Source organism: Nyctereutes procyonoides, unplaced genomic scaffold, assembly GCF_905146905.1.
Source record: "Nyctereutes procyonoides isolate TBG_1078 unplaced genomic scaffold, NYPRO_anot_genome, whole genome shotgun sequence".
Lineage (NCBI taxonomy): Eukaryota > Metazoa > Chordata > Mammalia > Carnivora > Canidae > Nyctereutes > Nyctereutes procyonoides.
Genome location: NW_026575030.1, coordinates 44,695,150 through 44,707,283, shown reverse-complemented (window position 1 = coordinate 44,707,283; position 12,134 = coordinate 44,695,150). Strand labels below are relative to the sequence as shown.

General features: G+C 37.4%; 1 protein-coding gene across 4 annotated transcripts in view; it reads left to right on the top strand.

The window, feature by feature from the left end:
- Nucleotides 1-12,134, top strand: part of CRYBG3 (crystallin beta-gamma domain containing 3) — a 103,901-nt gene that overhangs the window by 60,740 nt on the left and 31,027 nt on the right. For all 4 annotated transcript variants that reach the window (XR_008663237.1, XR_008663236.1, XM_055316045.1 and 1 more), the window contains exons 12-15: nucleotides 1,941-2,067; nucleotides 10,337-10,479; nucleotides 10,611-10,737; nucleotides 11,179-11,211. Coding sequence is in view for 2 of the 4 variants with exons in the window: in XM_055316045.1 (XP_055172020.1) it covers nucleotides 1,941-2,067; nucleotides 10,337-10,479; nucleotides 10,611-10,737; nucleotides 11,179-11,211 (430 nt within the window). In the remaining 2 variants the exon portion in view is untranslated. The remainder of the gene's footprint in view (nucleotides 1-1,940; nucleotides 2,068-10,336; nucleotides 10,480-10,610; nucleotides 10,738-11,178; nucleotides 11,212-12,134) is intronic.

Below are 12,134 nucleotides of genomic sequence, written 5' to 3'. Positions count from 1 at the left end.
TTTTTTTTTACTATTTCTACCATTTTTCACTTTTGTTAACTGTTTATCTACAAGTAGTAGGAACTCATCTCTGTCCCATCTTGAGGAATCTAGGAAAAATGAAGTTGACTTTTCTTCATTTTTCTTAAATAACATGTTTTTATATATCCCAGATGGATATATAAATTGATTCTTCGATAAAACTTAATATGTTATAAAAAACTGAGCAAAAGATTTTTGAACTGTCATCATGTAATAATTTATTAATCTGTCTTTAATATTAAGGTCTTCTACATATTTCTTTTCCCATTCAAGTATATTAAAAGCATGTTCTGAGTAGCCATACTTATATAAATGAAAGGCACATTTAGAATTTCAAAGTTTTCCTGTGCAACTTATTTTCACATAATAGTTTAAGAATAAAAGTGTTAGTTTTTTTTACATATTACAGATAAACTAAGATCTATAAATTATGTTTATTCCATTTCATGTGGCCCCCTCTTTCCCATCATACACATACCTACATGCAGAAGGCAAGGAGAGATTCATGATTGCTGAGTAGCTACTATTCTTTTGTACCCTACAGAAAGTATTTTTGCAGTAGTTTTTATTTTCCCAAAACAATATTAGTCAGCCCTACCCAACTTCATCTATCAAGCCCCAAAACAGAAGTCCCCAACCCCAGGACCTCAAAATAGTCATCCTGGAATCTATCCCATTGGAGGGGATACCAGGTCTAACAACACATTTCCTCAAAAGGCAGATTTAAGCAGGTCAGTATGTATTATGAACCATCTGTGTCCACATTAGTCATTAACTACTCTGAATTATTCATTAAAAAGGTAAGTTTCATGGAGGAGCTTAATGACTAAGGGTGTCTATCAGTATTCTGTACTGATAGTTTTAGATAAGTCAAGAAACCTGTGTCCCAGGGGGCACCTGGGTGGCTCAGCCAGTTAAGCTCTTGATCTTAGCTCAGGTCTAGATCTCAGGGTTGCTTGAGTTCAAGCCCTGCTTTGGGCTCAATGCTGGGTATGGAGCCTACTTAAGAAAAGAAAAAAACCTGGAAAGTACTCGGCCACAGTGATTCCTGTTGCCTTTATCACCACTGATAAAATAGTGGAAGCAACACTGGCCACCTGTAAATATTTATAAAGGTCTTCCTATATGTATGGGCTACCAGGGCTAATGTCAGCTCATTTGCATTTCTCTTTGCTAAACCCACCAGTAATGTGTTTTAGATCTGAAACCTAGTGAGAGGTTCCTTTGATTTAAAACCTAAATAAGTATTCATTCAATATAGAAATCATTCTTGGGGCAGCCCAGGTGGCTCAGTGGTTTAGAGCCACCTTTGGCCTAGGGTGTGATCCTGGAGACCCAGGATCCAGTCCCATGTCAGACTCCCTGCATGGAGCCTGCGCCTGCCTCCCTCCCTCCCTCCCTCCCTCCCTCCCTCCCTCCCTCCTTCTCTCTCTCTCTCTCTCTCTCTCTCTCCCCCTCCCCGTCTCTCATAAATAAATAAAATCTAAAAAAAAAAATCATTCTCTGATTCTAGAATGGCTTTGTCAGTGAAATAAGAGTAATTATCTTTGAATCTCAAAATGGGTTTATAACTTTTCTCATTGGCTATTTGTGCTTTCCAGTTATTTCTTATTTGGCAGACTATCTTCTGACCATGTTGAGATGTGGTATCAGGTCATACCATAAACATTTAGTGAGCATTGCTCTATTGCAATCCTGTTAACAGTTAACCTTTAGTTGGGAAAAGCCTCCGAACTATAAAAGCTATTGACCCATGAAGCATAGACTATTTGCCTGTCTTTATATAAATGGTAACAAAGCAAGTATATTGTTTTTAAAATATACAACTAGGTGCTTTATCATGATTTTCTGTTTGTTTGGGTTTTTTTTTTTTTATTAGTCTCATTAACTGCTCAATCGGATGTCCTTTGTATTTCTAGATGGGTTGCCTATGAAAAAGAACATTTTAAAGGCCAGCAGTTCTTGCTTGAAGAAGGAGATTTTGAAGACAGTAATGCCTGTGGGGCATTAAGTGGCCCCATCTTGTCTTTCCGGTTCTTACAAGCTGTGAGTTAGCATTGTTATTCTTCATTTTCTATTGGTTTTCTATCCATGAAAATCATACATGAGTTGTGATATACAGTACGAGACTATAAAATGTTTCAAATACTTGAAGGCATTACACCGAACTGCGTATGTGGCTTGCCTACTTTTCTTAACTGCTAAAATGATCGTAGAAGGCTTATGTTAACTTTTCATCCATCGATTCCGTATTTGTTGAGCACCTGCTTCGTGAGCTCTGCTGTGTCAGATGCTGGCGATACAGTGGCCAGAGACTCCGTCCTTGCTTTCACAGGGCTGGCAGTCCAATCAGGAAAATAGTATTTTTATAAATGCTTGATAATGTTTGACTATGATTGGATTAGGCACAAAGTACTCAGCAGAGAAAGATAACAGTTGGACAAAATTTTAGGTTCAGGAGTTAGCCATGTGGAGAGGTTCCAGGACTAGGTGACAGGGGTAGGGGTAGGTGCTGTTTCAGCAAGAGATTAACCTTTTAAAAAGCAAAGATGTGAGCCAGTGGCTCTCAGCTGGAGGTGACTTTACTGCACTGCACTTGGCAGTGTCCAGAGACATTTTGGGTTCTTGTGACTTGGGAGAGGTGGCAGGAACTGGAAGGGAGGTTGTGGTAGTGACATCTAGCGGGTAGAGGCCAGGGATACCGCCAGACCTCCGCAGCTCACAGGACAGCCTTCTCCCAAGATGTCATAAGGTCTGGGGATGGCTGGGTGGCACAGTTGGTTAAGCCTTGGACTCTTGGTTTCTCTCGGCTCAGGTCATGATCTCAGAGTCACGAGATTGAGCCCTGCATGGGGCTCTGCGCTGAACAAGGTGGGATCTGCTTGAGATTCTCCTTTTCCCTCTGCTCCTCCCTCTTGTGCACACTCGTTCGCTAGCTCTCCACCTCTCTCTTTCTCTCTTTGTAAAAATGGGATCCTTTAAATAAATCTTTTAAACAACAATGTCATCAGGCCCAAAACATTAATAGTACAGAGGTTGAGAAAACCTCATATAAGTGAAATTGGTATGTTTGGGAAATTCAGTTAAGTAAGGATATTAGGCAGAACTTTGGGAAGATGAGGCCAAGAGCCAGATAATGAAGGGCCTTATATGCCTGTTGAGGAGTTGAAGATTTTTTTTTTTAATTTGACCTTGAGCGCCCAATGGATTTTTTTTAATGTGTTCAGAGGGGGCATGCTTTCTTAGGGTTCAGGGTTTACCACTGTGGTCTCTTCCCAGAGTAATCTGTATCCATATAAACTCTAAACTATCTGGCGTGGTCTCCAAAGCCCTCTTTGAAGGAACTGGTCGTGAGGTGAAGGCTGGTTATGGGGTCTGTATGGACTCTGAGCTCAGGGAGGTTGTGTGCTCTGGCCCTTCAGATTTCTGTCTTTTGGGGCCCTTCACCTGGTTAGAAGAACCAGAATGGGAGAGGCAGCACAGGGAACAAGGGAGAATTTTTTTTTCCCCTGTGAATGATCCTTTTTAGTTAAGAAAGTGAGTTGGAAACCATTTCTACCCAAAAGAACATATAGGACAGTCCCCTGAAGACTGGGCACTGAGTTTGCTTCAGCAATGGATAGATAACTTTTGAGGTATTTAGTCCTCAATTCTATTATACATGGGCCATGGGTTTTTCTCCACCTAGCCATTCCTTACTTGACCACTAAAAGGCAAGCAAGACAAAACAAGATAGAACTTTTTTTTTTTTTTAATTTAGGTCTTCGTGACCACATGCATTCTGGGAACTATGGGTCAAGATTCAAAGCATCTTCCACCTAGTAGTGAATAATTTTTAATTTTTTCCTTTCTTATTAAAAAAATAGCCGAATGGAAGCATTACTATCCTAGAAATGTTTTGACAGTGAATGTGATGGCACCTTCCCAGGATGGCTGTGACGAAAACAAGCAAACAAATCATAAAACCCCAGATCACTCATTGAAATCTTCCAACAGTAGAAGATATGAAGAGATACAAATACCATAACTATATAGCTAAATAATTAGAGGGTATTTCATATAGACAGTATGATAATATACCTTAGAAAAATTGGCAGGAATTGGCATGTTGATTCCTGCTGCACACAGAAGTTTTGGGTATTTACAGAAATATGATTGATACTCTTTTTTAAAGGTATTTATTTATTTATTTATTTATCTATTTATTTAATTATTTAATTATTTATTTATTTATGATAGTCACAGAGAGAGAGAGAGAGAGAGAGAGGCAGGCAGGCAGGCAGAGACACAGGCAGAGGGAGAAGCAGACTCCATGCACCGGGAGCCCGACGTGGGATTCGATCCCGGGTCTCCAGGATTGCGCCCTGGGCCAAAGGCAGGCGCTAAACCGCTGCGCCACCCAGGGATCCCATATGATACTATTTTTATGTGAATAAATGAAAGTGCCCTTTGCAGAAAATCTTCTATTCTCTTAAAATAAGATTTTTTAACAATTAAAAGACTAATAACTCTTAGCTTATAAATATATTATATATCCCCATTATAATCTTGACATTTTTCAAGTACTTTTTAATGGCCCTACGTGTGTACTTGTACTTAATCTTCACAAAGACTATGAGATAGAGACTCTTAGGATCTTCATCTTACAGGTACAGAAACTGAGGATCTGAGAGGTTAGGAACCATGCCCAAGTGTAGAGCTTTGAATCGAGGGCAAGTCTGTCATACTCTAGAGCCCATGTCAAATTACCCTTTTTTGGTTACAGAATGATTAGACTAAAAAAAGCACCTTAATAGTGAAAAAACGATCTCTTTCAACCAAAGGCTTATTAGCGTTTTATTTGTAGCTATAAATATATAGTCACATTGCAGACCAATATACATGTATAGTAAATAATTACATGACTTTCAGACAGTTTATAATTTAAATTTGTGTTCATTAAAATATTTTCAGATGAAATATTTTATATTCTTCAGACATGGCATATAATTGAGGAGGAGTTTTGGTGTTTTTTCTTTTACTTTATTGGAATATTGATACATAAAAAGCTGTACATATTTAACATATACAACTCAGTGAGTTTATGGATAAATGTGCACCTGTGAAACCAATACCACCATCAAGGCCACAGACCTATCCATATTCTCTCAAAGTTTCCTCCTGCCCCCTTTATCATTAATTTTTTTGTGATAAGACGTAAGATGTACCTCTGAAAATTTTAAGCTTGTGATATAGTATTAGATATAGGATTTAAAAAGCTCCTGTGGGTTGTTGGGGCATCTTGGTGGCTCAGTAAGTTGAGCATCTATCTTCAGCTCAAGTCATGATCTTGGGGTATTGGGGTCCTAAGATCAAGCCCCACACCAGGCTCCCTGCTCAGTGGGGAATCCTCTTCTCCCTCTCCCCACCCCTACTCATTCTCTCTCAAATAAATAAATAAAATCTTAAAAAAAAAAAAAGCTCTTGTAGTTGTCACAGCCTATGTAAGGTAACACGTAGAGTTGACATGAGACATCTTTTCCCCATATAGACCCTCCTAGGTGTCCCTCACCTAGTTAGGAAAGAAGCACTACATGTAAGATCTAAGTTGAAATAATATAAACAAGAGGAGAGACAGAAAAACTGCATAATACAGTGCAGTTTTCTAATGTCCTGGCTTCAGTATGCAGGATACAGTGGATCTCTTAAGGTCAAATTCTGGACATGTTCCTTAGGGATAATGTAATCTGTGTCATAGAGTACTTGGAGAAGACAATGGGAAATATGTTTCTAATTCCAAATGATTCAGGCAGATATATATACTGACTTTGAGTTAACTTTTTTTTTTTTCGTAAAAAAAGAAGAGGCCCAGAAGAATATAGGAATATTTAGACTCTGGGGATGCTAAAAGGAATTTTTTTCCTTGGCGTCTTTGATAAAATTTTCTTGGTATGCTCATTTTTCCTCAGTTTTATATTAGCTTAACTTTTGGATCTGGATCTTTTATTAAGATTTAAGATTTGGGGGTCTCTTTTCAGATCTTTGAAACCAGGTTGTATGAGGACAATTATTTCTTCTAAATTAATGGGTACATTGCATCTCCACTGGTGTATCATATTACTTTGTCCACCAGAGAGTGGATAGCACAAGAGCTCCACGGCAGAGTAGCTGTAGGGTTTTAGGGGATTTAAAAACACCCAAATTACTAAAATGCCCAAAGATGTATCTTTGGTCCTGAAGCATCAGCTCATTGTTTTTTTTTCTGATATTGGGGAGTACTGTACCAATGACGTATCTATAGTAAGCTATCCAGATTTTCCCTTAGATATAAGTGTTTTAAAAATATAAAATGGAGTACATATTTGAGGTCATTCAATCATAGTTCATTCTCAAGCAGCAGAGCTCCACTTAAATCTGTGTGACTTTCAAAATTATTTAACTGTGCCTGGTAAAGCAGAGATGCTAGCAACTCAGAAACCTCGCCATGCTTGCTGTGAACATGACTGCAGTCACCTCCTGAACAAGGCAGTTAGAAGTTTTGGTTTTTGGTTTTTGTAGTTTTTTTTGCATGTTTTATATTGCACTTCATACATGTAATCCCTGGGGATTTAGCCCCAGGTGATTGGATTTGGCTCAGAGTTGGAGCTCTGCCCAAAAGGGACTCTGTGTTGATGGTGACTAGTCAACTAGATAAGACACTGTATATTTAGTAGGTTTGAGTAAAAAACCATAGAGAGTGCAACCCAGGAGAATGGCTCAGAAAGGTACTTAGAGGGATGCCTGGGTAGGTCAGTAGTTGAGCGTTTGCCTTTGGCTCAGGGTGTGATCCTGGGACCTGGGATCAAGTCCTGCATTAGGCTTCCTGCAAGGAGCCTGCGGAGCCTGCGGAGCCTGCTTCTTCCTCTGCCTATGTCTCTGCCTCTCCCTCTCTGTCTCTCTCATGAATAAATAAATAAATACAATCTTTAAAAAAAAAAAAAAAGAAGAAGGTACTTAGAAAAAGACGGCTAAAGCTATAAGGCAAGAAAAGCCATGAATAAACCAGAGAGTGAGGCCACTTAAGAGGCCCCTGTGGCCTTTGGCCAGGTCTCTGGGACTAGCAGGCAGAGTAGTGGAAGGACACAGTCACATGAGTAAATGTTTGTGAAATCACAGGCTTCCAGCTCTTGTACTTGGCATTGGGCCCCATGACAGTGGATCCCTCCTCCTCTGCTCACCTCCAGGCTGCATTGTTGCCATATAGCGCCCCCAGCCTGCTTCCCAGCTCACTCTCCCACAACCCACACAACAGGACTTGTGCAAATCGTTGTTCAAGTAAAATACATTACATCATAATGCAAGTTATTTCTTAATGAAAGGGCACAAACACAGCACAGCTGCACATTATCTTTTTATGCCTTTGTCCTGTTTTATTCCAACATAACGTAATGACCCATGGCATTTCAGCTTATCCTTGCTCCCCTATTTCAGCAACCCTAGTCAGGAAGAGCAAGCAGAGATGAAGCGTTCCAGGATCTCCAAAGTAGGGGAGGAGAGGTCCATACAATTGAGAACTGCTAAAGACCCTCCCATTATAGTTGGACCTGACTGCTTAGTGCCTATTGATAGGAGTTCCTGCCCAGGATCTTGACAAGGACCCATTTCAGCTCATTCTCACATTGTATGCTCATAGCCACCTTGAACTTTCAGTTTACAAGAAACAGGCATGTTCAGAGTCTTCGGTTATTGGAAGTTTATGTTTATGTCAGGATAACCAGGTTTGCTGGTGTGGCACCCAGGCTGTAAACATATTTCAGTTGGAAGGCTTGTCCTGGCAACTTTAAGGCAGATTACTTATGGGCTATTAAAGCCTTGATTTAAGATATATGTGTTTATATTTGTATAATTTATCTGGAAAATAGCAGATTGATATTAAGATAGATAAGATATGTATATATGTGTGCATGTATATGCATGTGTATCACATGTATATATGTAAAATCAGGGTTTGGGGAGCTCTATAATGCTAACAAGTGTTTTGAGAATTAAGTATATGTTGATACAAGGGATGGTAACAATGATATAAAAGAAATTCACCCAGCTCTCATTTTTTTTTTTTTTTAAGAACCATGTGAAGGTAATGAAGGTAAGGGATGCATGGGTGGCTCAGTGGTTGAGCCTCTGCCTTCGGCACCGGGGTGTGATCCTGAAGTCCTGGGATCACATCGGGCTCCCTGCATGGAACCTGCTTCTCCCTCTGCCTGTATCTCTGCCTCTCTCTGTCTGTCTCATGAATAAATAAATAAAATCTTAAAAAAAAAAGTAATGAAGGTAACACATATCTCAGATTCCAAAGGCTTACTGTCAAGGAGAAATTAAAAACATGATATAAGTTATGAATTATAACAAAGATCTCAGGTAAAAATCCTTTTGTATCTTTTTTGTAAAGTCTCAAATTTGATCTAGTTTTATGAACCATTTTTAAATACTTGGAAGTTGACAAGTAAGTAGTAAATGAGAGAATTATTTTAAGTATATTTTCTCTTCTCCTATGGATGCTTTGGTTTTTGTTTTTGACACGGTTTTACTTGTTCATATAAAATGAATGTTTATCCTAGAAATTTCCTTTTCTTAGATTAAATTTTAATATATTTAAAGGAGGGGATAAACTTGATAATGTTGAGACTTACAGAAGTTGATAGCATTTTTCATAGACCTAAAACTTATTTATAAACTATGGAGTACTTGGGACAAAGGAAGAGATTAAAAATATATATATATATATTTGATTTAAGAAGAGAGCACAGGTGGGGGCGGGGGGCAGAGGGAGAAGGAGAAGCAGACTTCCCACTTAACCAGGATCCCAAAATGGGTGCTCAGTCCCCACCCTGAGGTCACAACCTGAGCTGAAGTCAGACACTTAACCAGCTGAGCCACCCATTCTTTTACAAAAAAATAATGTGTTTCCCAATTAAAAAGTATACCTATTAGAAAGAGTTGAAAAAATGTAGGTTAAAGTTGTCTAACTTGCCTGGATCCAAAGATAGCCACCCTTGGGTTTTTTTCCTAGTAGTCTTCTTTTATGAAAAGTTGGGCTTTTTTGCATGCTTATAATCTTACTATATATATTTGATTCTTTGTCCTGTTCTTTGATCCTATCTAACAGTTATCATTAAGAGCTTAGGGTAGGTAGATAAATAGATAACTTTGGACTCAAATTCAATCTCTGCCCCTCAGTAGCTATGTTAACCTCAGGCAAATTACTCATTTTCCTTAGCTGGAAAATGAGAATGATAGTAATATAATCTCATGTGGTAGTTCTTTTGGAAATAACGCACACAAAACTCTTGACTGTTAGTAAGTATAGAATGTACTGTTAGCTTCTTCTTAATTATATTCCATCAAGTGATAGGTAGGATGCATAAAGAGTTATGTTTATCATCATTTGGGCATTTATATTGGTTACAGCTTTTCAGTATAATAAACAAAAGCATCTTTGCATATTAGATACCCACCATTTAGTTTTAGAATTTTTTTCTAGCTTTAAAAAAAAGAGTGTTAAACAATATCATCTCCATAAATGTGTTTCTACATTATTTTCTAAAATAATTATCCAATTTATATTTTTACCATCAGTGTTTCCAGACAAAACTGGATTTTTAGATCCTTTTTATTTTAAAAGATGAAAATTTTATCTAATGGTTTTACTTTGAATTTCATTATTTTTACTGGTGAAATTGGACATTTGCTTATATGTTTTTAATGCTAATCTTTTTTTGTGAATTGTCTTTTGCTGACGTATCAAGTTGGGTCTTAAAAGTTTTCTAATATTTTTGTTTTAAATATATTATCTAACTATAAAAACTTTAAAATTTTCCTCTCATTTTAATTTTTTAATCTTTTGTCAAGGAAGTTTCATTTTTTTCTTTTACATTTAAGGTCATAAAATCATCTCCCACAAAATACCCCATCACACATTTTATATTTACTCTTTATTTCATGTTGTGGGCTCTCACTCTTTAGGCATAAGTAAAGCTTTATAGTTTCCTTCATAATTAGTATAACATATAATTAATCACCTATAAGTCTCAGGTCTCAGCAACTTACCAACTCTTGATTACTTTCCACTTATATAAGAATGTTGTTTTCCTGATTAAACTCAGACTTATTTTTTCCTTTAAACTATTGGAGAGTAGTAACTATTTAAATTGTTTCCAGTCCCACTTAAAATTCCTCCTGAACTTGCTTGTGTGAAATTATCCCAAGTATGAGAAAATCGTGCTAAGATACAACAATCTGTAGAACAGAATCCATATGTTTTCCTTACCTTTCTTCTTCTTCCTCTTCCTCTATTTAGAATTTTATAGAATCTTCTATCACACTCTTTGAATCTGACCTAGAAAATGGGAAGTTTATTGACATTACAAATCAGGAAATTTCTGACTTGGAAGAAGTCGGCTTTGGCAGTGAAACAAGATCCATTCATGTTAAAAGCGGCGTGTAAGTTGTCTCTTCTGGGAATCTTGAGAAGTTATTTGGTTTTAAAATTGTTGGTTGCAAAAAAAAAAAAATGTTGGTTGTTTGATTCTCTATCACCTCTTGTTCTTTTTCTTTTTCTTTTTCCCTACTAGATGGGTTGCCTACCAGCAGAAGTTCTTTTGTGGAGAACAGTACATTTTAGAGAAAGGAAAATACAAATGCTTTTTTGACTGGGGAGGATCAAATAATATAATCATGTCAATACGACCTATCCAACTGGTGAGTTAAGAATGACTGTCATTAATTCCAGAGCATGTAATGTCATACAATTGAATTATGTGTAACAGGCTCTTTAAAAGTGAAACTGCTGGATTATGTTATGTGAATATACAGAGAAAATGGAATAGCCTATGAATTAGACTCTATAGGGGGCTGGTAGTAGGTAGTATTAGCACATCAATGAGATAACTGTAGTTCACTATCTTTCTGATAGACTTTGAGGCACATATTTTTTTTCCCAGCTACATTACTCAAAGGAATTAGTAAGTAATAAGTACTAAAATTATTATAATATAATCCAGGAAGTTATTTGAGGGATAACCAGTTCCAGAAATCTTGTAAATTAGACCTTTTTTTTTCATTTTTCAAATGATATTTTCAAAACCTTCAAAACAAGATTATATGATTACAATTTTTTAAATGTTTTAATGTATGTTTCAGGAACCACTTGGAATAAATGAGCCTCCACATTTGGTATGTTTCAAAATTTTCTTAACTTACTGTTTACTAAAAGCATTTGTGCCCTTTGTCTCAATTCTTTCTCTTTCCCTCAGATAAATTTCTTGTGTCTACAAAGCAGGGGACTTTATATTTTGCTCGGTACTTACAGGTACTCACTCATCTGCCTGTAAGTACCTTACTCATAAGGATGGGTACTATTGGCCTGCCCTTGTCACATTTCCTTTTGTTTCCTCCCCATAGAGCTTTAGCTCTGACCACTTGGGGTTCATTTTGAACCTCTGTCACTCCTTTCCCATTGCCTGTCTGTTCTTCAGTGTCACATTCTTGTTGAGCCCAGCATATCCTGCTGTCTTTGAAGGAGCAAATGTAACATGAAGAAACAGGCATGTTTATTATGTAAATGTATTTCTAATACCTAAATCAAGTATTTCTTAAAAGCACTGTAAAATTACAGCCCTGCTTGTTTATTTCTAATGTGTTAGTGGTTTGAAGGATTCGGTAATACTCTGGATCCTGACATTTATTATTCATTGAGGGCTGTAAATTGTGCTTATTTTATGCTTCGAACAACTTTGTGAGGTCAGGGGCACCTGGGTGGCTCGGCCAAATATGTCTACCTTTGGCTCAGGTCATGATCCTGGGGTCCAGGATCAAGCCCTAGGTCGGGCTCCCTGGTCAGTGGGAAGCCTGCTTCTCCCTCTCCCAGTTCGATCTCGTTCTCTCTCATATCTCTCAAATAAGTAAGTAAAATTTTGGTAAAAAAAAAAAAAAAACTCTGTGAGGTCAAAATCACTCCCATTTATTGATAAGAAAACAAAGGTTTAGAATTTAAGTGTCTGTGGGAAAAAAAAAAAAGAATTTGTGTCATTTCACAGAGCTAGAAGTAGTAAAATAGGCATTTTTAAATATCTGACTCCACTCAACTCTAAACCATT